Source organism: Onychomys torridus, chromosome 11 (assembly GCF_903995425.1).
Source record: "Onychomys torridus chromosome 11, mOncTor1.1, whole genome shotgun sequence".
NCBI classification, from domain to species: domain Eukaryota; kingdom Metazoa; phylum Chordata; class Mammalia; order Rodentia; family Cricetidae; genus Onychomys; species Onychomys torridus.
In genome coordinates this window covers 65,159,682-65,187,464 of record NC_050453.1, presented here as the reverse complement: position 1 = coordinate 65,187,464, position 27,783 = coordinate 65,159,682, and the positions used below count along the sequence as shown (strand labels likewise).

The window sequence follows — 27,783 nt, the reverse complement described above, 5'->3', positions numbered from 1 at the left end:
CCACCAGGGTCGGTGTTTCAGGTTTGCACCAACCACACTCAGCTCTCCACAATGTATAGTTTATGGTGCTAGGGATAAAACCCAGGGCCTCGATCATGGCTGGCAAGTGCTCTGCCATTGAGCCACACCCCAGTCCTGCATGATTTAACCTAAGCAATTCAAAATATAGCAATTTAGTATAATTGTTGATGCAGGGCTATCATTTCCTAAACTAGGTTTGAAGACAATGTTCTCTATTATCTGATTGATGGCAAAACCAGACTTACAGCATAGGATTCAGTTCCCGTTTGCAAACATGTAGCAGGGTGGGGGATGGGGGGTAGCTCCCTGGAAGGAAGGGAACACTAGACCTCAGCACTCTAGTCCTTTGAACAGCCTAATGGTCCAGGCCAGTGTCTGTCAGCGCTTTACCATGGGTTGACAGAACACCTCAGCGGAACCTCTATAAGCCTAGTGGGGTTTGGGGAAGCTTATAGTTGGAGCTGGCCTTGGACAGAAGGCCAGGGTGCTTCCCCGGATCTCACTGGTTCTCAGCCTGGTGGCCCTGTCTTTAAGGGGCAAAGGCAAGGGGAGAAGAGGACATGCATGAACTTTTCATACTGGCCAAGCAGACTGGCATGGATGGCAGCAACGTGCCACTGAGAGGTCCACACCGACACACAAACATCTAGCTGTAGATGGCAGGGAAGGCCTGGGGTTTGGTGAGCAGCAGCCGCCGCATCGGGCACTGTGAATGCCCAGGACAAGCAAGGGTCACCTGTCTACTGCCTGACTTTGATGACTGGGAAACAATGGTAAAGCCTTGCCATGGCTCAGATTCACCTCCTGACTGCCATGACCAGCTTCCGAGGTCTCCAAGTCAATGCTTACCTCATTTTGGGGGCATTGCTGGGGTGCAAACCTATGGGACAGACACTCTTCCAAGTGGATATACTGCTCACTTCGTATTAAAGGGAGACAGTCACTCATGATGCAGCCTGGAACCCTTGACTCTTGGTCCTGCCCCTCCAGTGTACCTAAGAGTGTCCACGTTTGGCCAGGTGGTGGCGCACGCCTTTAATCCCAGCACTCGGGAGGCAGAGGCAGGCGGATCTCTGTGAGTTCAAGGCCAGCCTGGGCTACAGAGTGAGATCCAGGAAAGGCACAAAGCTACACAGAGAAACACTGTCTTGAAAAACCAAAAAAAAAAAAAAAAAAAAAAGAGTGCCCACATTCAACTCCCCATGCCCCCACCAACCTCAACTTTCCACTGACAGCAGCTAAAGAGCCTTTCTATTTTCTCCCACTGACGTGTTAATGATTTTCAGAACCTCAGCCACTTAGGCCGGCCCCTGAAGCAACATTGGACTTAGGAACTGGTGACGTGCTTGTGGGTTCCGGCTTTTTCCCGGTAAAGATCGCTCTAGGTTAACAGCTCTGCTCAAGAGGCTCCAGGCAGACTGGGTGAGAGGTCATGAGGGCAATGTCTGACCTTTTTCTAGACGCCACCCCCCCAAGATGATTAATCTTGATTGTCGACTTGGTGGAATTTAGTATCACCCATGGAATCAAACCTCCGGATATGTCTGAGGTTTTCATTTCTAATCTTTTAACTTACTCAGCAAGAGCAAGAAAAATTATGCAGTCAAGTCTCCTGTGTTTGGGGGAAATCAGAAACCAGAGTGCAAGGAGGCAATCTCCCCTGGGAAAACTATCTTCTTGGTCATGGTCTCTCCCCTTCCAGGTAAGTGTGTGAAGAAGTTTCTAGATTAGCTGCTTGAGGTGGGAAGACCCACCTTCAAGTTTCAATGGGCTGGAGTTTTGCCCTGAATAAAAAGGAGAGGGTGAGCTGAGTACCAGCATCCATCTCTGCTTCCTGAGGTGGATGCCGTGTGAGAAGCCGCCTCACTCCTGCCCGTACCTCCCCTGCCATGACGGGCTGCACCCTCAACACTGAGCCAGGAAACCTGTCCCCCCACTTCTGCTGCTTTTTTTATCACAACATTTTGTCACAACAATGAGAAAAAATAACTAATACAGGTCCCAAGGCAAGACTTGGAACTTCCCACGCCATCTGCCCCTTCTAAGGCACGCCATCTTTTTGGAACTGAGAAAGAAAGGCATCAACACCCCCGTTCCTTAGAATTAAAAGTTTAGTCTCTGCCCACATGGCCCATGTAGAGCCATCACTTGGGGACAGTGGCCACAGATACCTTGATGGGCTGCAAGTCAGAGGCCCCAACCTAGTTCCGCTCCTTCCAGTGACTGACCCTGAGCAAATTCCTCTGAGTGACTCAGTTGCCTCTCAATGCAAACATGGGAACATGGAAATGCTTGGGCATGATCTTCCTCTAGAACTAGGAAGTGGTAGGTCATGTACCAGAAAAGATGGCAAAACAGAGGAGTGCCACCCAGTCCTGCTGACAGGAAGACAGAGAGAGTGCAGGGGCAGAGTGAGGAGGTGGTGTAAAATCAGTAGATCCACGTGCAGACTAAGAAGGGGAAGAAACAGGAGATCAGCAGCGACTACTAATTCCATCCCAGAGAGATCCAGGAATCAGAGGCCTCCAGCAAAAGTGACTAGTCATGGCAAAGTCCAGGCCTTTCGGTAATTAGGGGTAAAAAAGCAGACACTCACATGCAAAAGGATGGAACTGGACCCCCCTCTACACACCATACATGTAAAACCAACTTAAACTGGAGCAGAGAACACGGTAACAACTAAAACTTCAAAACTTCTTAGAAGAAAACAGACATTGATTTTCCTGAGTTTACATTAGGTCATGGTTTCTTAGAATCCACATCAAAAGCACAGCAGGAGAAGTAGGTAACTCAGTCATCACCCAAACAGAAGTAATAATAATGATAGTTTTTGAGACAGGGTCTCATTATGTAGGCTGGGCTGGCCTTCGACTTGGGAGCCTCAGCCTTCTGAGTATTGGGAGTGCTGGTGCATACCACCAAGCTCAACCAGGTTAAACTTGTGCACATCAAAGGGCATCATTAAGAGGGTGAAGACAACCTACAAAACAGAACAACTGGTAGAGGACTTCACCTAGAATTCACCAACAATTTGGACAGCGCAATGAAAAGGCAGCACAATTTGAAAACGGGCAGAGGACCTGAACAGACACTTCCCCAAGGACATACAGATGGCCAACCAACATGTGACAGGACCGTTGAACATCACTGACCATCAGAGAAACACAGGACACCGCAGGACACTGGGACACAAAAAGACAGATGGACAAAGGGGAGGAGCGCAGCTGGTAGGTAGAGCACTTCCCCTCCAAGCACAAAGCCCTGGATTCTGTCCAGCACTGCAGAAGCGAGGGGCGGGTACTTGTGTTCTTAGCACTCAGAAGATAGAGGTAGGGGCATCAGAAGTTCCATCATCCTCTCCTGCCTAGTGACTTTGAGATCAGACTGGACAACATGGAAGGGAGGAGGGAGGGAGGGAGGGAGGGAGGGAGGAAGGGAGGGAGGGAGATCACTGCAAATGTTGGTGAGGAAGCCAAGAAACTAGAACCCTCCTCCGTAAACAGGTGCAGTAGCAATGTTGGAAACACAGGGCAGTTCCTCAAAGAGGGAAGTTATTTTAGGAGCTATCCACTCTACTCCCAGGCACATTCCCAAAATGAAACCCTGTCCATATGAAAGTCTGTGCCAATATGCCCATAGCACCAACATCTGAATAAAGCTGTCAGCCCCATCCACACACTCCCAGAAGACAAGAAACCGAGAGCCCAGCCGCACTTTAAGAATAGTTTCTCTGCCTGTAAAATAATGTTTGCCAAAGCCTGATGATCTCTAAGCCTAGAAGTATATCCCACAAAAGCTCTGGTGATCAGAGGGCTCACCGTGTTTTAGGGAACTTGGATTAGGAAGGAGGTGAAGCCTTGGGCCAGCAGAGATCTCTGGCAAAATGAAGATAAATTCTTGGGTCTACCACAGCTACTGATCCTCAAACTCCCCCATAGTTAAAAAAGTTGATTCAGCTGGGCATTGGTGGTGCACACCTTTAATCCCAGCACTCGGGAGGCAGAGCCAGGAGGATCAAAAAAAGGTGATTTGACTGTACCAACAAAACAAAGTGCCCTAAATATACACCTACAATTGGGAAAGACAGACTCTTAAGTGAGAGCACTGCAGAGAATACACTTCCCTTGGGAGACTTGGCAAACAGCCTTGGTTAACCAAAGTTGTCTCAAAGAGGAAATTCCATAAATCCCTCCTGCTGCAGTACCGAGATGGTACCCAGTAACTCACACTTGCCAGGCAAGGGGTTTGCTGAGCTAAATGAACCCCAACCTAAAGTTCTAAACTGACGGTCAAGGCCACTGGATCCAAGGCAATCCTCGCCTCTTCAGTACTCTTTATTCATTGGGATTACACTGTAGTAACCCAAGAGGAGTCATTCTGTTCTCATCCCTCTTCCCTGGTGAGGAAGTTCCATGCCATCCTCCAGTCCATTGCCACCCTAATTAGGGGCTGTGAGAAGTCACACAGGGGCAACACATGTGGTTTGAAGGAGAAATGTGTCCCATAGGTTCATGTATTTGAACCTGTTGTCCTAACTGGTGGTACTGTCTGTGGAGGTTGTGGGACCTTTAGAAGATGCAGTCTTGCTGGGGGGAAGTTTATCACTGGGGGTGTCCACTGAGGGCTTGTAACCTTCTACCACTTCCTGTTTACGTGCATTCTCTCTGCATCCCATGTATATGAAAATGAGTTCAACCAGCTCTCCACTCTACACCTTCCTCACCACTATAGAATCTATCCCTCCACAACTCTAGAAGCCCAAACAAGCCCTGTCTGCATTTAGCTGCTTCTCTCAGGGTATCTTATGACACTACAGAAAAGTAACTAATACAATGACCACGAGAGGTGACACCGGCGCACGGTGGCATCTACCATGTCAAGGCAGAGACATGCACACGCCTCTAGGCTTGAATGTGGCAGCTCCTTAGAAACAAGGCAACTGAGGGAAAGGTGGAAGGCACAGAATAAATAGCCCCCATGCTAGCAATTCATCCAAGAACAGGAAAGAGGCTGCCACCAGGTCACTGAGAAGGGAGGTCACTACTAGAGAAGAGCTGTAGGTGTCCCCGTCAGGCTGGCAGAGCTAGCCATGAAGCCAGTGGCCCAAGAAGGAAGTGCAGAACAGGGCGAGGCAAAGGAGTAGTCAGGAGGGGTCAACTAAGGAGCCTCCAACCACAGGTTCAGGGTTTAAGAGATGTATGTCCCCACTGTCTGCCTGGGAAACAGAACAAGGAACCGTTCAAAAGCTAAAAGCCAAGAGAAGAGAGAAGGGAACCACTGGCTTTCTGCATGCCAGACTTTGTATCCATGGCTGTCGTTGGCTTTTCTGGTCTGGGCAGAGTCCCTCCTAGTCTGAGCTTGTTAGGGGAAACAGCAGCCGACAGAGGGTACAACTTCTACAGCCGGGGCTCCGTGGGGTGGGGACAGGTGCAGGTCGCAGCTGCTCAGAGTCCACACTTGAGGATGATGTGGTAGCCGTCATTGCTCTCTGCTGCAAGAGAAACACTGGGCATGGGCATGTGTGAGGACGAAAGGAGGTGCAGTGGGGTCTACGTGTCCCCCAAAAGCATGTATTAAGACAGAAGCAAAACCACTTACACAGCCACACAAGGAAGGGCATGTTTATACAAGTGGGGGTGCTACCCAGGTTTCGGCATCTGCCTTATGTAATTACTGTGTGTGTGCATGTGCATGTGTGTATGTGTGTGTGCATGTACGTGTGCATGCGCACGTGCACGCAAAGGCCAAAGGACAACCTCAGGTATCATTCCTTAGGAGTTAGCCATCTTATGTTTGGGGACAGGGTCTCTCATTGGTCTGGAGCTCAGCAAGTAAGCTGGGCTGGCTGGCCCAGGAGCCTCAGCGGTCCACCCATCTGTCTCACCAGTGCTAGGATCGAACACAGGCATGCACCACCCATGTCCAGCTTTTTAAAAAACAAACAAACATGGGCTCTGGAGACTGAACTCGGGTCTTCCTGCTTGCAGGGCGAGCACTGTACTGATCTTCCCAGGCACTCTAGTTTTTACGATGAGCCTTTTCACCATAACCCAAGGCAAACGATGGCTTTCTACAATGCTGTGGCTCCACTCAGAGGCCTGTGGGAGCCATTCTCTGCGCTCTATTTAGGATAAGAGGCCCACGTTGTGAAAGGTTTAGTCTCCAGCCGGCACTAGTGAAGGACGGTGGGACCGTGAAGGGGTGGAGCCTAGCGGGAGAAGGTGGCATCAAAGAAGGCGTGTCCTCGGAGGGAACACTGAGTCTTAGCTCCTCCTCTTCACTCACGTGCCAGCTGTTCTGCAGTGAGCAGAGCAGTTCACCCAACTCACACCATCACAGCTCACTGCCTTGTTGCTATGGGCCCAATCAGCCACAGGCTAAAACCTCCAGAACTGAGCCCAGACAAACCCACCTTCACTTTGGTTATCTCAGGCATTGTTACAGTAACAGAAAGCTAACTGATATAACCAGGATTCACAGAACGAGACAGGAAGTGGTCGCAGCACAGTCTGGAACCCAGTCTCCTAGTCTTTACTTTCTTTAATCTTAATTATGTATGTATGTGTATGTGCAAATGAATGAATGCCTGCAGAGCCAGAATAGGCTTTGGATCCCATAAAGCTGGAGTTACAAGTGGTTGTGAACCACCAGACATGGGTGCCGGGAGCCAAACTTGGAGTCTCTGCAAGAGCAATAATATGTGCTCTCATCCACTGAACCACCTTCCAGGCTCCAGGCTTCTGTTCTAATAAAGCCCATCCATTGATCCTCCCAGCCAAGGAAAGTCACAGTTGGCCTTTCTCTGCCTTGCGCAAATTAACCCAACTGGTGGTGCGCAGACTCGCTCTCAGCAGAGTATAGGCATCCTGTCATTCTCTCAAGACATCTGGCTCAGATGGATCCTCTAAGCCCCTGACTCACTCTGCTGGGAATTGTAGTCCTTGCCTGGGCTTCCCAGAGACCTTCTATGAAAGCCCAAACACCAAGGTCATGGAGAACAAATGCCCAGGCCTGATGCTTCCCTGAAGATGTCACGCATTCTGGCATAGCTAGGACTAGGTAGGAGAAAGCTTGGGTTTTTCTTGCTCCCAGAGGCTGCTCCAAGTTCTGCATCTTCTGGAGGGACCCTGTCCAGGCAGATCCCACCTGCCGCCCGGCAGCCTATGACAGCGGGGAACACAGACACACGCTTCAATGGGGAAGGCAGGGAGGGGCTTACCTTTTAATGTACTGAGGGTAAAACAAGACTCGTCTTCGAAATTCTGAACCATCTGAAAGGCAGAGCAGAGACATGTTGTGCTCAAGGGTGTCGTCATATCATTGCAAGGCTGGAGGGGTTGGAGAGCCGGCCCAGTCAGTGATGGGTGTGTGAGTTCCAGGGCGGCATGGGAGCAACAGCAACAGGCTCTCCTTTGGCCTCCACATGCCCACAGGCACCAGAGGCAGGTAGATGCCTATGAGTTTGAAGCTAGCCTGGTCTACACAGCTAGTTCCAGGCCCACCAGGGCTACACAGTGAGACTCTGCCTCAAAAACAAACAAGGAAAATTAAGTCACATACCACAGAAATTCCATTTTGGTCAACAACAGGACACATGTACAATTGATGGTGCTGAACAATTCTCATTGCATGGTGGCACTGTCATCCTGTTAACAGCCCTCACATTTGTGGCGATACTGTAAACACCCCACTAAGTTGCCAATATGGTACAGAAGACGACACACACAGTACACACCACCCACCGATCGATCTGCACATCTGCCACACCATCCTTGGTGCTACTATTTTAGAGTGTGCTCACACACCAGGGCACTTGACTGCCTCGGTGGCATCAGTACCATGTCTAGTGACTGACTTGCACCATCCAGGTTCTGGGTGCCTGTAAGCTAGGGTGTTTCCACAGCCATGAAATCACCTAGCAAAGCATTCTCATCATTCAAGAGGCTCATGACTGGCACATGTTTTTAAACAAAACAATTGTGCATGAATGAAAAACATCCTCCATAGACTTATGTCTTTGAACACTTGGTCCAGGGCTGGTGGCACCATTTGGGAAAGTTGTGGAACCTTTATGAGGTAGAGCCTTGTTAGAGAAAGGGGATCAATGGGTGGGTCCTGAGTGTTTATGGCTAGACACCACTTCCTGGTCACTCCACTCCCTGATGGCCCCAACAGCCTCCCCAGCTTCTGCTGCCTCGCTTTCCCCAGCTCAATGGCACAATAAACCCTCCTCCCTTGCATGTTTCCTGTCCTATATTTTATTACAGTTACAAGAAGGCCACCAACAGTGATTAACTGTGTGTATCAGTGGCTTGCAAAGACCAAAAGGAAGGGGCTGCTACTCCCCACATGCACAAGAAAGATGACCCATAGCCACCTACCCCAAGCTCTCACTGTGATTTCTAACCAGTGATCATGAGAAAAGAAGAATTTTCTGGCTTTATGGTGCCATCTGTAAAATGGAGCATCATGATGATAAAATGTAACTGGGATATACAAGGGAACCAGCACTTTAGAAAACTCATCTACTGGATGTCACCCCTGGGGTTCACCTGCAAGGCATGTGCACCCTCAAGACATGCTAAAGAACATTGAGAGCAACACTGTGGTCACATAAAGCTCATACCATACCCGGCACTGTCAGTGGCAGGAGAGGAAGCCAACTGGGACCTGATCATTCATGACACTCAGAGGTGTAGTGACCCTCAGCTGCACACATCAGCATTCATGAATCAAAACCATGGTGGAGGGGAAAAAGGAGGGCCCTGGAGGAATGCATGGCTATTCCACACCTCTAAGTTTTAAAGTAGGTGGAAGAAAGGGACCTACCTACTGGGCTGAGGAGATGGCAGGTAGCAAGATGCTTTGCAGTCGTGAAGAGCTAAGTTTGACACCCCCCCCCCCCCAGAACCCAGGTTAAAAACCAACCAAATGAAACAGCCATGATGCTGTGGGCTTGTAACTCCAGGCTGGGCAGATAGAGACAAGAGGATTGTTGAGGTGCCCTGAGCAGCTATCACAGTCTACTCGGCCAGCTCGAGGACATAAAGAGGCCCTGTCTTCAAAGCTATGGTGGGCGGTGCCTGAGGGGCAACAGACAGACTCTCTTCCAGTCTCCACAAGTGCACATGTGTACTGCTCCCACCCCTAACGTGTTAGGGAGAAAACAAATGATTATTATAAAATACACATGAACAAGCAAGGGTCAAAGATGATGTAAGCCTACCAAGGGGTTTATAACCATTATAGTCTAGTAAACTGGGTACAAGGACTTAGAGACCTATTAAAATGTATGAGTCAGGGCCAGTGAGGGGGGTCAGCAGGTAAAAGCACTTGCTATGTGAGCCTGGAAGACCTGAGTTTGATTCACAGAACCCATAGAGGAAGGAGAAAAACCATTCGCACATTATCCTATGACCTCCACACATACACTATAGCATACACACACACACACACACACACACACACACACACACACACACACACACACACACAATCAGATTTAAAAACAAAATGTAAGTTAATTTTATAAATCTTTACATGTAGGCTTCATTTCCTAATATACACTTCAGAAATAGTTAAAATATAAACATAAACATGCACGCCAAACCCAACAGGGTAAGCAAAGCCCCTTTCAATTAAAAACTTTTTATTGCCTGCTCTGGACTACTGCCTCAAATCCTACAAAGGCACCCACCTGTCGACCCTGACCCTCCCTGCAGGGCCTAATGGTGCATGAAGTACATTTATTCTATACCTCAGCTGCTCTTGCTCGGACTCTTGGCCGCCCAGCCACTTGGGCATGAAAAGCCCTAAGCAGGGCCCACAAGGGCTTAATCAGTAACTCCCTTGTTTAATTGAGTGCCCTTGCACCCCAGGGGCTGGCTCCTTGCTGGCCAGGCTGCCTCCAACGCTCTGGGTAATTCTGAGCTCAAGGTTTCCTAATTGATTCGGGTTGAGTGGGAAGGAGAGTTGGGGAATGAGAACGCCCTACTTAGCCAAGGTGGCATTTGAGGTCTGTTCTCTGCCTCACTTGCTTAACTGCCTGTTGTTGAGGGCACAGGACAAGTGGGGGAGGGACTTCCTCAGGGACCTGGGAAGTTGCAAGGCACATACATTCCTGGTTTGCATCTTCTCAAGAAGAAATCCTCCGGGGCCTGAGGACGCGGCTCCATTGCTAGAGTGCCTGCTTAGCTAGCATGTACAAAGCCCTGGGTTCCATTTCCAGCGCTGCCTAAACCAGGTGTGATGCAGTACAGAGATGTAATCCCAACACTCTGTGATTCCATGGGCCCAATAAAAAGAACTCAGGTCACCAGGGTTAGTACTGAAGGGGATACTGGGACCTTAGCGCCCCGCCCCCACTCCTTCCTTCTTGGCCACAGTGAGAACAGTTTGCTTAGCCTCTCTCCTACTGCCACAATGGGTTATCTCGCCACCAGCCCCTAACAATAGAAAACTGACGGTGTGTGTGTGTGTGTGTGTGTGTGTGTGTGTGTGTGTGTGTGTACACATACATACACCTTCTCTCCAGCACTGAGATTACACTGGGGTATATATACCACCATGTCCAGCTTTTGACATGGATGCGTTCAGGAAAGGGAACCCAGGTGCTCACCCTTTCAGGGTGAGGGCTTTCCCAGACTGAACCTCTCTTCTTAAGGTCATGTATTTGTTAACAGTGCCAGAGAGTTAACCGATACAATATACCAAACAGCCAGTGGAAGGAAGGTCCAGGACATGAGCTTAAGATCATCTCTTCCATCATGGGCAAGGGATGCCCAATTTGGTAGGCAAGTCTGCTCAACACATCACTCCCCAAAGGGCTGGGGTGAGGTTCCAACAGGGCTCAGTCACTTCCTTAGACCGTGTGCTAGCAGCCAGCACCACATTCCTTGCATGGGACTATGTCGAGCACCAATTCAGTGGTGTGTACCTTCATCGCTGACGAGGCCTTGCAAGTGTCTCCCAGGAGCCGCCCCTGACCCTCCTTTATCTACTGGCCTCTTTGGACTTGCTCCCCACTTGATGGGTGGCACATTCTTCTGACTGCACACATGCCCCAAGGACACATGAAGAAGGCTGTCCTCTGAGCACGACAGCCATTATCATCTTAGTCACAGCAGCTGTGACTACCCATAAGGGACCCTTAAGAATGAGCCTGTTGGGCCGTGGGGATGGCCAAGCGACTGAGTGCTTGCCCCAAGTCTGATCTCCAGTCCCGCATGGTGTGGAAGGGGAGAACTGATTCCTGCAAGTCGTCCTGTGTGCGGTAGCACCCACACACCCACACACGCACACACCCACACACGCACGCACCCACGCACCCACCTGCCACCCCTCACAAAATAAGTAAATAAATGTAAGAAAAATGTTTTTAATTATGGGGCTTGTTGCCAGTCCCTTATGGAGGGAGGGCAGGAGAAGGGTTCTCGGCTCCTCACAGGAAGCTGATCCTTCCTTTACCTCCCTCCTAGGTTTATGTAATTAGTATGCAAGGTTAACTGAAAGAGAGACTCCATCTATACAGCTATGGAGATAAGGCTTTTCGGGAGTGTGCCTCCTGTTGGGGTCACCTACACTCCTGTAAGTAAACCTAATAAATCAATCAGTTCTGGAATTGTTACTTGAGTCTATAGTTAATGCCCTATCTCGGGGGAGAAGACATTTTCATGCTTTCCCAGGAAAAGTCACTCAACATCGACTTGGTAGCCCCTGACCCAGCTGTGGTCAGAACATCCCCTCACACTGCAGGTGGCCCCTACAGCTATCAGCTGCAACATGCTTAGAAAACACTGAGACACCCTGACCTGTAGACCATATGGGGCTCTCAACCTTCCTGATGCTGTGGTCCTTTAATACAGTCCCTGGTGCTGTGGTGACCCCAACCATAAAATTATTTCATTGCCACTTTATAACTAACTTTGCTACTATTATGAATCGTAATGTAAATATTCTTGGAGATAAGAGGTTTGATGGAGGGGTAGTGCCCCACAGGTTGAGAACCCCTGCCAGAGAGTCTACTCCTGTTTGGAGATCTGTGGATCTCCCTGAGGGCCAGGTCAGCTCACCTCATTGCTCACCACCACATGGATGCCAGTGGGGCCCTGCCGATAAACCCGGTGAATGTGCTGTGGGGCGATGCTGTACAGACTGGCGATCTTCTCTATCAACTCCAAGGTGGTCAGCTCTTCCAGGAAGATGGCGTGGTACACTGGGGAGGAGCAAGTGCCTTCAGGTAAGGGGCCATCAAACAAACAAGAACCCATTTATGTGTCCCTAGCCCATCCCAAGAAGCCAAGAGCTCACATGACAGGACGCTCATGCCCAGAGCCATGGGTTCTGTCGGAAGCTGAGAAGGTTGGTGGAGCCGACTGACAAGTAGGCATAGGCTGGCTGTTTCTGTCTCTCCCGGGCACATGTATTGAATACTGGACCCCACTAGACCCCGAGGCACCCAGCTGGGGGAGGGGAGGACCTAGAGGAGCAATGGAACTCAGAAGTGGTGCCTGGTGTGCATGTCACCTTTCCAAAGGTTACGCAGTGACTTCTGGTAACAGAAGGATTATTTAAAGACAATTAGTGGGTGCTGGGGAGACAGCCAGCTAACCCCCACCCCAGTATTCATCGCTCTCCGCTTCCTCACTGTGGATGTGACATGACCATCACACTTGTGCTGCCATAACGTCCCTGACCAGGGACTATGCCCTCAGACTGTGAGGCCTAACAAACTTCCTTCACAGAGAAGACAAAAGTAACTAAAACAGTGAGAGCAGAAACTGAGCAGGCTCGGAGTCTGGCTGCAGACTCGACTCCACTCACCACACAGGCTATTGTCTCCACTGCCATCCTGCTTCTGGGGCAAGAGTACTTGGTTCTGCTCCAGCTCCTGGCAGACATAGATGGTCATCTTTGGCCTCACATTCCTGGCAAAAAGAGGAGGAAATAGTTAGCAGATATGATGGGATGTTGCTCTAGAATGTTTTGGAATGTTCTAGAATATTCCAGAACCTAGAGTAGAATTTGCAGTATGGAGGGATTTAGAAAAGAAGCAGGAGGTAGGGATGCAAAATGCTTCTCATGGACATCATGTTTTCAGGGATAGAATCCAGTCCTGATGGATCTTTATGGCTTCATACAGGGTGTTCTGGAGGAAGGGGGTAGACGACTCTTTGCAACCTGCCAAGCTGAGGCTTTTCTGTAGATCTGAATCTCAAGATCAGAGGTGGTATGGAGTGCAGCTTGGTGGTACGATATGTGCTTGGCATGTGTGCAGCCCTGGGTTTAATCCCCCAAAGGGGAGAAGAAAAGACACAGAGAACGTGACATAGAGAATTCTTCACGAGAGTGAACAAGGCTCATCTCCATTCCACATGCAGGAAAACTGAGGCTCAGAGGGGCAAACGGCTTTCTTTCTTTTTTCATTGCACAGCTCCTAGGAGGCAGATCTGGGATTCACCCTCACTTGTGTTCTCTACTTTACAACTGTACTGTCCCCAGCTGGCTGCTCTGTTTTAACTTCAAGGCTCAGGCATAGCTCAACGGCGGAGCTCTTGTTGGCATACACAAGCTCTGGGTTCTAGTCTCGGTACCAGAAAGAAACAAAGAGCACACCATTTCAATTAACACTTAAATTTGGTTTGACTGTGATGCTAATTCTAGTGCCACTGTCCAGGGTCCCACATGGCCAAGGGATTCTGGACTATCGTAGGCCATTTCATTTGCATGGTGGTGGGGAGTGCTGCAGATAACATCACCCTGAAAACTGTACTGTGGTTTTCAAGGCCACACACCCGCCCTGGGGAGTCAGCTCTCAGTCAGGACTCTGCAAGTGTTCAGAGTCTGGGCCAGTGACTAAAGGCCAAGATCCGCAGGCTCTGGGTCCAACGGAGGAGAGGGAGGTTGTGATAGTTAATATTAATTGAAGATCTGGAATCATGTAGGAGACAGACTCCTGTGAGAGAGGGCGTTTCCAGATTGACTGAGGTCAGAAGCCCCACCATTAAGGCAGCACCACCCCATGAGCTGGGGTCTCAGACTCCACACAAAGCAGAAAGCAGTCTGCTCTCTCTGCTTCCTGACTTAAAGACACAAAGTGACCAGCCACCTCCCCGCCTGCAGCCATGGCATCTTCCTTGATGGTCTGCGCTATGGGGAGCGGAGGAAGGGCCCGAGTGTGTGAAGTCCTGAGTGAATGTGTGCTGTCGCCATGAGCTGGCCATGCCAAGGACCTCAGACCCATGGGAAAATGGCAAAGCCTTGGAGCGAGGCTCAGAGTCCACGTGTGAATATTTGATAGTGGGTTCAGAAAACATCCACATGGCTCCACCCCCTTGGTATTTATGGCCCGGAAGACTGCTCCCCTACAGAGACTGCTCATACTGAGATTAGCTAAATCATCCCTGTTCAACTGCATACCGTAAAATCTTCTTCCTGTTTACCTGTATGTACTAACAACCCTTGTTCAGTGGCACGCCATAACCCCACCTCGCTGTTCAGCTCTAATGAACACACTAAGCCTCCTCCATCGTCAGGGAACCCAGTCAGTCCGAACCCAGCTCTCCTGTATATGTGTCTGTCCTTTCTTCATCCCCTAGCGGCCACAGTCTGCTCTGTCCCTTGAGCTGCACTGGACATGGCACCATGCCTCCAAACCATGAGCCAGAATAAACCTTTCTTTTCATACGCTGCCTTTGTCAGGCCCGTTGTCATGGCAATGGGAAACAACTACTACTGAGGTGTGTCTGAGCAAGGACCACTGAGGGTAGGAATTAAGTGATCTCCACATGGCATCTCATCCACTGTCCCACCTCTCCCATGCTGAAAGAGAGATTCCTTCCATCACCTAGTCCCACCAGCAAGCAGGCTTACCCACAGTTCAAGAGGCTGAGGTGGGCCTTCTTTCTTGCCATACACAGGCAGCCCAGAGGCCACAGCCTTTGGCTTGTTTCTCTAAAACTGACACCTACCTGCCTTTGATGGCATTGAAGAGCCGAATCCCATCTGCAGGGCCACAGACCTGGACCAGGTCGTCTCTGGACATTTTCAGCAGGTCAGCACCTAAGTGGAGACATCCGCCACGGTTGTAGGATATTATTGTAAGGGGTGTTACTTTTGTTTATGTTGCATTTGTTTAACTCTGGGAAGCCGTGTTGCTGTGCCTGTGTAAAACACCTGATGGTCTAATAAAGAGCTGAATAGCCAATAGCAAGGCAGGAGAGAGAAATAGGCAGGGCTGGCAGGCAGAGAGAATGTATAGAGGAGGAAGATCTGGGAGGAAAAAAGAAGGAGCCAGAGAAGGAGGAGCCAGCCAGCCAGCCACCCAGCCAGCCAGAGTAAGAAGAGAACAGGAAAAGTCCAGAGGCAAAAGGTAGACAGGGATAATTTAAGAAACGCTGGCTAACAATAAGCCAAGTTAAGGCCAAACATTCATAATTAAGAATAAGCCTCCGCATGTGATTTATTTGGAAACTGGGTGGCAGGCCCCCCAAAAGAGCTAAAAAACAAACAACAACACACCACAAGTGACATGGTATATACATGGTGACCCCACAGCAGGGGTGGGGCAAAGTATGCCCAGTTTCACCCTCAGTGGGCACTAGACCTTCCACAAAGAGAGAGGACATAAGGCATAAACTGCAGGTCACAGCCATAAAACGTCAGAAGCCTCTGTGAGTTCCAGGCCAGCCTGGTCTACAAAGCGAGTTCCAGGAAAGGTGCAAAGCTACACAGAGAAACCCTGTCTCAAACAAACAAACAAACAAAACAAAACAAAAAACAAAAAAACAAAAAAACACCCATCAGAAGCTAAAAGCTAGTGTGCTCACAAGTCAGAGGAGAAAATGAGCCCAGCCCACCCGTCCGGCCTGCCTGCCCACCCATCCTGCTCTCTGCTCTTCATCAGCACTATTCTATGCACAGATTTGATCAGCATGCTGCCACCAATACAGACAGGATGACAATACATACACACTCTGGGAACTAGCACCAACCAAGGGCAGAAAACTAGCTGCCCAAGATAACACGGACAGACCTGCCACCCCACTGAAGGAGAAGAGGAGGCCGGTGTCTCACAGAAATAGAGGAGAATGATGGTTAAGTAGAGATCCCACAGTGTAAAGTCTTTAAAGACCTCAGATCCCCAGGATTCTTCAGTCACCTCCATTTTCTCTATCTCAGGGGATGTCAGGGTTCCCTGCATCCAGCCTCTGCTTTTTCTTTCCTCTGAGACGTAGTTCATGTAACCCTGGGTGGGCTTAAACTAAAGAGCTGAGGTAACCTTGAACTTCTCATTCTTCTACCTCCTCAGCACACTGTACCCAGTATATGTGGTGCTGGGGCCTTGTGCATGCCAGGCAAGCAATCTATTAACTGAGCTACAGCTCCAGTCCAGAATGGTTGGCTTTGTATAGGGACTGAAAGCTAATATCTTCCTATATGGTCCTTCCAGAATCCAGGCCACATCCCCCTGGTGATCTGACCTCACTGCTTCCTCAGTTCACCTACCTCACAGCCTCTGCACTTTCTGCTGGCAGAGCTCACCCCTACCATTCCCCCAACCCTCTCTAGCACTCAAGGACCCCTGGGTAAGCCTTCCCTGCCTCCTTCACCCAGCACAGGTCACAGTGCACTGAAGTGGCCAGTTCCTATGGCAGCACAAGGTCCCCAGTTATCCTTGCCCTTCTACCTCCCATTAAGAATGCTCTTGGAGATAAAGCTGAGGTAACTAGCGACTCCTGTGTTCCCTCTGCTGTTGACAACTCCCCACACTGGGAGGGACCTTTACTCCCCTCAATCTGGGCTCACTGCTGAGTGGTCGGGCTCACTGCCTCTCTGTTCCCATAGCACCCCACTTACAACATTCATCCGTGGGCCATCCCCCAACCAAACCCTCAGAAACCCTTGGGGGGGTGTGGAGGGAGGAAAGCAGGTTTTTCTCTCCTGCCTAAGATTCACCACCAACTCCAGTGGATAGCCCTGGAGGAAACACGTAGGTCCCACATGGCAGGTAAGAGCTGCCCTGATTGGCTAAGGGGCCCTGTGGTTTTTAATACTGTCAACTTGACAGGCTCTCTACTCAGGAGACAATCCTCTGGGCATGCCTGTGAGGGAGTTTCTAGATTTGGTTAGCTGAGTAGGAAGACCCCCCCTGAATGTGGGCAGCACCATCCCATGGGCTGGGGTTCTGGACTGAATAAAAAAGCAGAAGGGAGCTAGCCCAGCATCCGTCTCGGTTTCTGTACTGTGGAGGATACTCTTGATGACATGACTCCCCCGCCCTCCCCACGTAAGTTGCTTTGGAGGTATTCTGCCACATCGATGAGAAGAGGAACCGATACAGAGCCCTACAGAGCCCAGCCGTATCGACAGCTAAGAGGGTCTGAGTACCATCGCTCAAACAGCCCCGCAAGCTGAACTTGACAACGATTGTCTAGGGACACAACGTCATACCACGAGCTGTAAGAAAGGGAAGCCACTTTCCCTGGACAAGCCACATGGGACCAAGAGTAAGCCAGGACACCTGTGGCTGCCAAACCCAAGTCCACAAGGCTCACCTGAGAAGCTGGCGAAGAGCCGGCAGAACTGTGAGAAGCGGTTACGGTACAGCCACTGCTGGGCATCCTGGATGGAGGCCGAGGGGAGCAGGTGCTGCACGAGAGGAAGGAGGCTCAAAATGGCCACCGAGCCAGAGGGGCCGCCAGCCCGCCAGCACCCATGCAAACTTACATCACTGCCCAGGGGTAAGGGCTCCACTGGGTGGGTAGGTGAGCTGTTGCTGTAAAGGAAAAGAGACGTCGGTGAGCATGAGGACCCCAGGGATATGAAGGAAGGTTCCAGAGCCTACGTGGTGCCTACGTTCCAGCAGGTGTGTGACTTGCTTTAAAAGTAAGTCCTGGAAGACTGCCTGAATCAGACAAACATAAGACCCAGTCTCTCACAATGTCTCCTGAATTCAACTCCTGTGTTGAAACCCCTAACCCTCTTCTGCACCGGGGAAAGCAGGGCTCAGGGAAGTTAAGAAAGTCGCTCCCCAGAAGATAGACATTAACGAGCAGGTAGGCCTGATCCAAATGTCCTTTCCTTTTAGTTCAGGAGGTTTTGATGACTACACTGTTCAAGCTACAATAACTCTACCTGTGTAGTCTGCAAGGAGAGCTCGTCCACTGTGACTGGATCGTGTGCTGCATGGTGGAGCCTCACCCCTTTGGAAGGTTCACTTTGGTAGGATTTAGAATCACCATGGAAACAAACCTGTGCCCATGTCTGAGGGTGAGTTTCTACATCAAGTTAAGTGAGGTGGAAAGACCCACTCTAAACATGGGCAGCAGCATTCAATGGGCGGGGGTCCTGGACTGACTGTAAGGGAGAAAGGAAACTAAGCACAACATCCATCTCTGCATCCTACATCCTAACTGGACCATCTGCCTCATGCTCCTGCTACCGTGGCTTCTGCACAGCGATGGACTGGATCTCCTTGAATTGTGAGCTGAAATCAATCCTTCCTTAAGTCACTTCTTATCAAGAATTTTTGTTCCAGTGCCAGGAAATAGCTAAAATACCCAAGTTCCAGCCTAAGGAAAGGACAAGCTAACCAGAACGCTGGCCACACTCCTTCCAGTACTTCAGCTCCTGGACCAGAATCTGGAAGCTGCAGCTGGACCCAAATCATCAACTGAATCCTAGCCAGAGAGGCACATAAGGGCCACTGTGCTGAATCCACAGGTTAGTAACCCACTTAGGAAGAAAAACATGGCCTGGGTTTTCCCAATAGGAAGGTACAGTAGTGCTTGGCATGCAAGCATGTTCAAGTCCCAACACCCACCCACACACAAACTGGTACAGCAGGGCATGCCTCTAATCCCAGGCCTGGGAAATGAGACAGAAGCATCACTGGAGAGTACCAGTCAGCCAGGCTCACCAAGTCAGAGAACTCCAGGTTCAATGAGGGACCCTGACTCAAAAATGAGGAAGAGAATGACGGAGGAAGATGCCTACATCAACTTCTGGCTTCTGCATGCACAACCCACACATGCATGTGCACATACAGGCCCCTTGCAGAGATGACCTCATCCCAGCTATCAGTCACCCAGCAGCCATTCTACTGTCTGTATCACAGGTATATCGTTCCTCATGACCCTGTGTTGAACCCCTAACCCTCTTCTGCACCGGGAAAAGCAGGGCTCAGGGAAGTTAAGAAAGTCGCTCCCCAGAAGATAGTCATTAACAAGCAGGTAGGCCTGATCCAAATGACCTACCTTTCCTTTTAGTTCTATACTCTTGAGAAGACATTTCACAATGGTAAAACTAAGCTCACACACGGGCAGTGTTATTTTTTCTTCTGTTTGTCTGTCTGTCTGTCTGTCTGCCTTTGAGCGTATCTCCTTTAGCTTGGGCTGGCCTTGAACTTGCTACATAACCTTGAACTGCTAATCCTCTTCCTTTACTTCCAGAATGCTGGAACTACAGGTGCCAGCCACCACAGCAGGTGCTCAAGATCAAACCAGGCATTTCCTCTATCAGTGAGCTCCAGCTCCATCCCCCAACCCTGACTTTTCATTAGAGATGGACTGCTGAGCAGGAGCTCAAGGCACAAAACCCAGAGATTCTCTGTCCTCACTAACAGCACCCAGGCTGGAGTCCTCTCCTCACTACCAGGACATTGCTACAAAGTCATCATGTCTGCACAGCATGCCAGTTAGAATCTGCCTATGATGTCTGCACTGTCCTACCACTGTGTCCTCGGGGCCACATGGCCTATCTGTAGTCAGCCAAGGTTCAGCAAAACTAGTTTTGGTGCTACAAACACTGAAACCCAGGTTTGGAGGCTGCTATGTAAATAGTCCCTTCAGGAAGCATGCACAAGAAGTAGAGAGAAAACCAAGGAGGACCTTCTAAATGCCTCAGCCATCCAGCACCCACCTCAGGAGAACACTGGTTTTCTAGGTAAATTCTCACAAACCTGTTGCCACTTGTGGGAGTATAGAGAAAAGAACATACAGACACAGACAGACAGACAGACAGACAGACAGACACACACACACACACACACACACACACACACACACTGCACATAGCCAGGTGTGATGGCATACACCTGGAACCTGAGCACTCAAGAGGCTGAAAAAGTAGGATTCCAAGGTCAAGGCCAGCCTGTGCTAACCAACAAACTCAAGTTCAATCTGGGCCACATACAACCCTGCCCCAAAAACCCAAAGCTAAAGATGGGAGCTGAGGATGTAGCTCAGTGGCACAGCTCTTGCCTAGCATGTACTAAGCCCTGGATTCCACCCCCAGCATGGGGAGCAGGTAAGGAACAGATGAATATGGCTGCAATTGATATTCCAGTTAGCCACATAAAAACCCAAATAAGATGCCAGGCCATGGGACGAAGGGAGACCAAAAAAGGAACCTTTACCCACCACATGCCAGGACTCCAAGGAAAGAAAGGCTGGACATACCCTTCACCGAGGCCAAAGCTGTTGGGAGAGCCATTGTAGCTTGGGGATGGAGCACTGTTCACCTGGTAGGCGACATCGGGCCATGGAGAACACTGTGGGAAGAGATACAGGACAGCGTGACTCAAGAGTGGTCTTGGGAGAAGCTCAAGAGACAGCCCATACTCCTTAGGCCTGTCCAAGTAAGCATTCATCAACACTGATGTCTAAGATGCTACTGTGTCAGCACAGAGTATTCATTTAGCATCAACAAATTCCAGCCCACACTCACAACGGTTAAATATTCTGACTGAGCACCCACAATGGCCAGTCAGACTGCTAGGGTCACCCAACAAACATGACAGAAGAGACCTAGAACTCAGGAAGTCATCTGGAGCAGGAAAACGATGAAATGCACCCTTTTGAGCTCCCTAGTAATCAAACCAAAGCTGGAAAGAAGCATGTAATGCCCAAGCCCACAAATGAAGACAATCAAAACCCAAGCGGTCAATGCATATTAACTATGCATTATTCAGAGGAGAGATGCTCCTAAAGAAAAAGAGAACAGTGTTAGTTCTGAGCCAAAACCCACCCTATTGAGTGAGGGACCTGCACCCGGGGCTGCAGCAGGCAGGAAGGGTCTTGGAACTCTTCCAAGAATAGCTCCTCCCAGACGACGTGTACAGTTATTCCATGTTAGTACCCATCTGGGCTCCAAAAGACAGAAACAGGCATGATGTGAGCCTTCCCTTGGCGGACATTCCAATGCACAGGCCAGTTGGGGGTGCTGGAGAGAGAACTGAGACCTCCAGGGGAAAGGGAGCACCCCAAGCCTGTGTGTTTCCCCTTCCCTCCCTTGGAGGTCTATGACTTCGCTTGGAGAGGGCCAGTTTGAAGCATTCCTAAAGACTGACTATCCCCCACCAAATGCCAGGTTGGTAAATATTTAACCGTTGTGAGTGTGGGCTGGAATTTGTTGATGCTAAATTCTACCAAAGGAGGAAATCTGATGAGCTGATAGAAGGAGCTCGCTGGCATCCCAAGGTCACAGCCTGGCTTCTTTGTACCAGTTACGCTGTGCTGTGGTGAGGGCCTGCACAGCTGTGGTATTCTGCTTTCAGGGAAGTCAGAATTAGAGCAGAGAAGCTGGGGCTCGGCCAGGATGAGTAACATCACTAGATGGGGTACTTGTGGCAGAAGTCATCAGTCAGGTATGGACCAGGCATGGGAAGAAAATGCATGAAACACAGTCCTTGTGTCCTTCTGCTGGCAGAGAGCAAGCGGAAGTTTTCCTGTTCTGGGCTCCCTGCCCACTGCCACCCTCAGGAGAAATAAAGTGCCAGTACATACTTGCAGGCCACGTTAGCTTTTTACCCTGTCCTATGAAAACATTCCTCACATGTGCCTTAACACATACACACATAGGCATATGCATAGCTGGGACCTGGCCACCCGCCTTCTATATTGCAAGTCTCACCATCAACATAGCCTTGACCTTGCATGGCCATCCTGGGTCTTATACACACCTTCAGAGGGAATCCAGCTAGTCAAAATCTCCAACACAATGGCTATTTAAAGAAAACAGGCCAGTAAGAGTGAAGCCACTGAAGGCCAGTGACAGGAAGCAGGAAGAGCTGGTGATAGCCTCTCAGGAGCACTCTGAACCCATGGATGGCTGCAGAGGGCTGCCTCTGTGGTATCAGGCTTAACAGGAAGTATAGTTCTGTATCTGTCCAAAGAAATAGCCAGGGCTGGGGATGGGCTAGGGCTCAGTGGCCGAGCAGTATATGCACCTGGGTTCCAGCTCAGACACTGAATCTTAAATTTACTTGTGTATTTATATTATTATATGAGTGTGTATGAGTGTATGAGTGAGTGTGTGTGTGTGTTGTAGTGTTCTGGCATGGCTTGTGTATGGAAGTCAGAGGACAACATACAGAAGTCAGTTCTTTCCTTCCACCTTGGATCTGGGGATCAGACTCAAGTTGCTAGGCTTCTGCAGCAAGCCCTTTGACCCACTGAGCCATCTCTCAGGCCCTAGCACAGGATTATAAAAAGTCTGCGCTTGCTGGGCATAGTGGCGCACACCTTTAATCCCAGCACCTAGGAAGCAGGGGCAGGATCTCTGGGAGTTGGAGGCCAGCCTGTTCTGGTCTACACTGAGAGTTCTAGGACAGCCAGGGACACATAGAGGACCCTGTCTCAAAAATAAACAAATAAACACCAGTGTTGTTGACACTGCCAGCCAGTGAGCTCACATGGAGTAGAGTACTGTACACAGTCCTGCCATGTGCATGCCCACAACAGGCCTCCCCAAGAACACTGCCCAGCTGGACAAGGAACTAGAAGGTTGTTATCAAAGGACAGCAGGAGTCCCGTGCAAAATGAGCCATTAAATACAAAAGATACAGCCCAGCAGCACGTGCATTGCTAATACACAGGCACACAGGCATGAGTTGACGTGTGTATGCATTGCCCTAATTGCAGAGAAAGACAGAGGCCCACAGAGTCAGAGGCCCTGGGTGCCTAGAGAGAGAAGCTGAGAGAGGGGAAGAGCCAAGGCATCCATCAGTGCGGTTGCACTCCTTCACATTCTGTACCACGTAACTGAATGTGTGACCAACTCTTCATCCACATTTTCTAAAGCGCCAACAGATACAAAGGCAGCAGGGAGCTCAAAGGGACCTCCGGTAACGCACCAGCGGCCTCATCTGATGTGCGCACTGGGCACTCTCCAAAGCTCCCACCCCCTGATGACGGGCAATCTTCCACCACCTCTGCACCAAGTCCCCCATTCACTCCAGGCTCACTCCCCGTCCGGCCTGAGCTCACCTCAGTGAGGATGGTGGTTTCATAGGATGGCTGGTATTTCTCCTTCTCCTGAACTGTTCTTTTCTCCATCTTCTCCCGGTCCGTTTTCTGTTTCCGGTCAGCTCCTTTGGGCTGCAAGTGCAGAATACAGGGTCCACTTAGGCCAGAAGGCATACATTGGCTGGGGAAGGAAGACCAAGGCCTGCAGGCTCTCTCACCTCAACCTGGGGCCTGGAGAGCAGGCAGGACGGCTCTTGCACCTCCAGAGTGCCATGCTCTCTTTCCACCCTGGAATCCTGAGCCTATCGTGTCTGCTCGATAGGTACTTAGGGAAGATGGCTACCAATGGCCTCTTGCTTCTGGAAGGAGCCGTGGAGAACCAAGATGGGAGAGACCACAGTGCTGAGATGACTGATGGAGACTGAAGGGAGGTGGGAGAGTGTCTACTGACTCAGCCTGTGCCCTGTTCAACTCTGCTCAGGCCCCAGCACACCCAGCCCTCAACACATCTCAATCTCGATCTCAATGGCTGGGGCTAAACTGACAGTACAGACTGCAGAATCTATGTGCTACTTACAAAGAGTGCCCCGGCCTCACCCCACCATGTCTTCTTTACAAACCAGAGGCTGGAGCCTGAGTGGTTGGCAGGAGAGGCCTGAGGGGACAGTCCCTCCCTCCTGTGACACCAACCTTGTGCCTCCCACGGTTCCCATCCTGCTTGGCGAGCACAGGAACAAGACTCAGCACCCCTTAGCACTTTCGCACTGAGCGGTTTTATTGTGCACTTGTGATGTGCAGATATTAACCATTAGTTCAGGTCTAGTGGTCCACAGACCTTTCCTTCCAGCGTGTGCCTTCCTCAGGGGATGCCTTCTGGTTCCGCAGCTCAAGGCCTTTTAGGGGAGCCTCCTCCAAGATGACACCAACCCCAGATCATGATAAGCTTGCAATGAGCCATGTGGGGACACTAACAGCAGGCATAGTGAGTACCAAAGAAGCTGTTAGGGGCCCAGGGTCATGGTAGTCACATCTAGCCTCCTGCTCTGGGAGGCTTAGCCTCCCCTCCTTGCCTCAGAGGCCATAGGTGAGGCAGATATGGCCAGACCATCGACTAGCATGTATGTGGGGTAAAGCTCTCCACCTCACATCCTTCAAGTGGCTGGCTGGTCAGAACACGCTGGCTTTTTCATTCAGAAACCCGACACATCAAGTACCTGAATTTGATCCCCCTGAAACTATGTAAAAATCCCAGGACACAGTGACAAACACTTGCAGTTCCAGAAGCGGGAAGCAGACCAGTAGATCCTTTAGCCTAATGGGTTGCTTTCATGTTCAGTGAGAGAACCTGTCTCAAAAATAAGGTAGATGACCCTGAGGAACCTAAGGCTGAGCCCTGACCTCCACACGCTACACATGTACACTCAACATACACCCACAAACACCACTTATACATACAGAGAGAAAAAATACTTTATAGGTAACATGCCTGCCAGGGACTCAAAGTGCCAGGCCACATGGAGGGTGACAACAGTCTTGCTTTCAAAGGGACAGTCACAGCTGTGACCGTTTAGTTTCTGTCTATCCCTGCGCGGGAGAATCAGCAGGACCCTGCTGTCTCTACCACCTCCCTAGCCAGAAATCGACTCTCCCCTGGTCTCCAGGGCCAGCAGGTGTTTCCAGCAGGTTCCAAATTCACCTAGGTGTAAAGAGGGGGATTCTGATTCTGGGACAGGAATTAAGGCTGATGATCACCCAAAGCAACCCCTGATGGGAGGGGACAGAAGCAGTTTAGCCTGCTGGTCATAGGCTCGCCTCATGCTCTAAGAATGCCACAGGCCTGTCGCACTGTCCATGTCCCAAGGGTACAAGGGACTGTGAGTAAGAGCGCTAGCTGGCTCCCACCTTCAGGAAACAATCAATCCAGATTGAGGAGATAAGAGCCAGCCTGAGAGGCTGCAGGATGAATCAGGACAGCAAGAGGCTGATGGACTTCTGAAGATGTTTTTTTCGCGGTTGTTTGTTTGTTTTTGAGACAGGGTTTCTCTGTGTAGTTTTGGAGCCTGTCCTGGATCTCGCTCTGTAGTCCAGGCTGGCCTCGAACTCACAGAGATCTGCCTGGCTTTGCCTCCCAAGTGCTGGGATTAAAGGTGTGCACCACCACCGCCTGGCTCTGAAGATGTTTCTTTAAGATGAATTTGTTTTTCCTGGTACTTGGTTGGGACAGAACTCGGGGCCTCCTTGCATGCTAGAACCAATCCTCTGTCACTGAGCCACACACCATGGTCTTTGTGAAGGGAAAGCCGGCCTGAAGGTCTTCTCAATGGTGGAGAGCTCTTGTGGAGTGTCCACCATGCATGTGTGAGAGCCTCACCCATGCTCACTTAGAACCAACACTCATGGAAAAAGCCAGATGTGGCGACACACACCTGGAATACTGGTGCTGAGGAGGAGAGACAAGAGGATCCCTGGAGCTCAGTGGTCAGCTAGTCTTACTGCATGGGTGAGCTCCAGGTTCAGGGAGAGCTGTGTCAAAAACTAAAGCAGACAACCAACTCATGAGATTACCCTGGGGGAAGAGGTAAAGCCTGATGACGGCCTGATGACGAGGGTTCAATCCCAGGACACACATGGCAGAGGGAGAGAGCTGATTTCTGTCCTCTGACAACCGTAAGTATACAGTCTCTCTCTCCCTCTCCCTCCCCCCCCCCTCTTTCTCTCACACACACACACAGCCAACCAATGAAGAGAAAAATAGCATTGGGCTAGACCACCAAGAAGAGCCCTAGCCCCCTTGACTTCATGGTTACTTCTTTTGCGTTGCTGTTTTGTTTGACACAGGACCTCACTCACTGTGTTGCCCTGGCTGGCCTGGAGCTCACTTTGTAGACCAGGCTGCTCTGAGACTCACAGAGACCCAGTCCTCTGCCTGGGATTAAAGGCACTGGTGTAGTGCCTTTGCCCTCATGTTGAAGGAGACACTGCACGGGAGGACGTGTGAATACGTGTGAAATGCTTGGGAGTCTGGGAAAACGCAGCTCTAAAAAGATGCAACGTCTGTCTGTCGTTCTCACAGAAGCAGAGCCTTGTATTAATATGGGGAGACACCCCTTCCAACACTTTCGAGTGACAGGTCCAGGAGCTGCAATCCAGGGAGACGCCTGGGAGACCACACACCCAGCTGGGGCTATGCTCTAAACAAAAGCAAAGGGCCATTTTGCAGGCAGGTTGGTGCAGCGCTTCCTACCTTGAACACCTTGATCTGGCAGCTGGCGGAGTGTAGGTGCTCCGTGTATTCCCCGTTCTCGTTCTGCTTAAATGTGTCAATCTGCACCCGAAAAGGGACTCCTTTTTCACCCCCATGCTTCCTGGGGGTGAATTCTGTGCTGATGCAGTGCACCTAGAGGGGAATGTGAGACCTGAGGTCAGGGAGGGGAGGGGAGTCTGGATAGCCCTAAGGCTCCTCTCCCACAAGGTGGTGACCATTCCTGTCTTCAACTCCCTGCTTTGCTTAACTTCCCATTTACCCTCACATCAGGCCAACCAAGGCCTCCCTGCCCTCTAGCCACAGAACACACACATCATCCATCTCTGTCCCTTTATTTAGAGCTGTCTGACCAGCTAAGTTTTTATCGTTGCTTTGGGCTAAACAGCATCACCCCTTACCCAGGAACCTCTCCCTTGGTAAATCCTAGGGCAGATGAGCACAGTCCTGTTGCTCTCTGAAATCCTGGTGTCCTGGTTGCTGAGCAAGTCTGAAACCATAGTCAGAATGCAAAACTCATCTATATATTTCTGAGTACATACTACAGAAAAGGCACTGGATACCTATGCATTGTGTTCTAATACTGTAATGTTGTAAGATGTAGTATTATTGCAATACAAATTAACTAAATTTTACAATAAGAATATTATTTGTTCTTAAAAACTGTATCAGTGTGTTCCAATGTATGTGTGCATACATGTCCATGTGCACCTAGAAGACAGATGTTGACACTGTGTGTCTTCTTCAGCTGCTCCCCATTCAACATTTTTTTTTGTTTTAAGTTGGTTTTGGGGGGAGGGGGGAGGTATCTGGTTTTGTTTTGTTGTTGTTGTTTGAGAAAGATAGCCCTGAAAGTCCTGGGATGCACTGCGTAGACCAGGTCTCAAACTCAAGAGATCCACTTGCCTCTGCCTCCTGAGTACAGGGATTAAAGGCTTGGGATGATAAAGGCCCACCATGACAGGCTCCACTTCATTTTTAAGCCAGGGTCTCTCACTGAACCAGGGTCTCTCGCTGAACCTAGAGCTCACAGATTTGGCTAGGGTTGCTGGGAGACAAGCCCCAGGCATCCTGTCTTTTCCCCAGTTCAGCACTGGGGTTGGGCATGTGTGGCTGTGTCCAGCTCTCTGAGGCTCAAACTCAACTCTCATGTGTATATAGCAAGCGTTTTACTGACTGTTGCTAGTTTTCCTTGAGCTCTTCCTATGGACCTGGCATACTTCTTACATGCTTTAAACACACATATAGATTACT

At 50.1% G+C, this 27,783-nt stretch overlaps 1 protein-coding gene and 1 pseudogene across 1 annotated transcript in view; both read right to left on the bottom strand.

The window, feature by feature from the left end:
• Nucleotides 1-1,606: 1,606 nt before the first annotated feature.
• On the bottom strand, nucleotides 1,607-1,731 carry LOC118593595 (annotated as a pseudogene).
• Nucleotides 1,732-5,338: 3,607 nt separating this feature from the next.
• Nucleotides 5,339-27,783, bottom strand: part of Tfcp2l1 (transcription factor CP2 like 1) — a 57,114-nt gene continuing 34,669 nt past the window's right edge. Inside the window, exons 6-15 of the mRNA XM_036202785.1 lie at nucleotides 26,512-26,664; nucleotides 23,289-23,399; nucleotides 20,481-20,572; nucleotides 17,749-17,797; nucleotides 17,577-17,670; nucleotides 14,991-15,081; nucleotides 12,844-12,947; nucleotides 12,093-12,235; nucleotides 7,241-7,292; nucleotides 5,339-5,512 (exon numbers count right to left, since the gene is read on the bottom strand). Of these exons, the coding sequence (XP_036058678.1) occupies nucleotides 5,466-5,512; nucleotides 7,241-7,292; nucleotides 12,093-12,235; nucleotides 12,844-12,947; nucleotides 14,991-15,081; nucleotides 17,577-17,670; nucleotides 17,749-17,797; nucleotides 20,481-20,572; nucleotides 23,289-23,399; nucleotides 26,512-26,664 (936 nt within the window). The 3' untranslated portion in view covers nucleotides 5,339-5,465. The remainder of the gene's footprint in view (nucleotides 5,513-7,240; nucleotides 7,293-12,092; nucleotides 12,236-12,843; nucleotides 12,948-14,990; nucleotides 15,082-17,576; nucleotides 17,671-17,748; nucleotides 17,798-20,480; nucleotides 20,573-23,288; nucleotides 23,400-26,511; nucleotides 26,665-27,783) is intronic.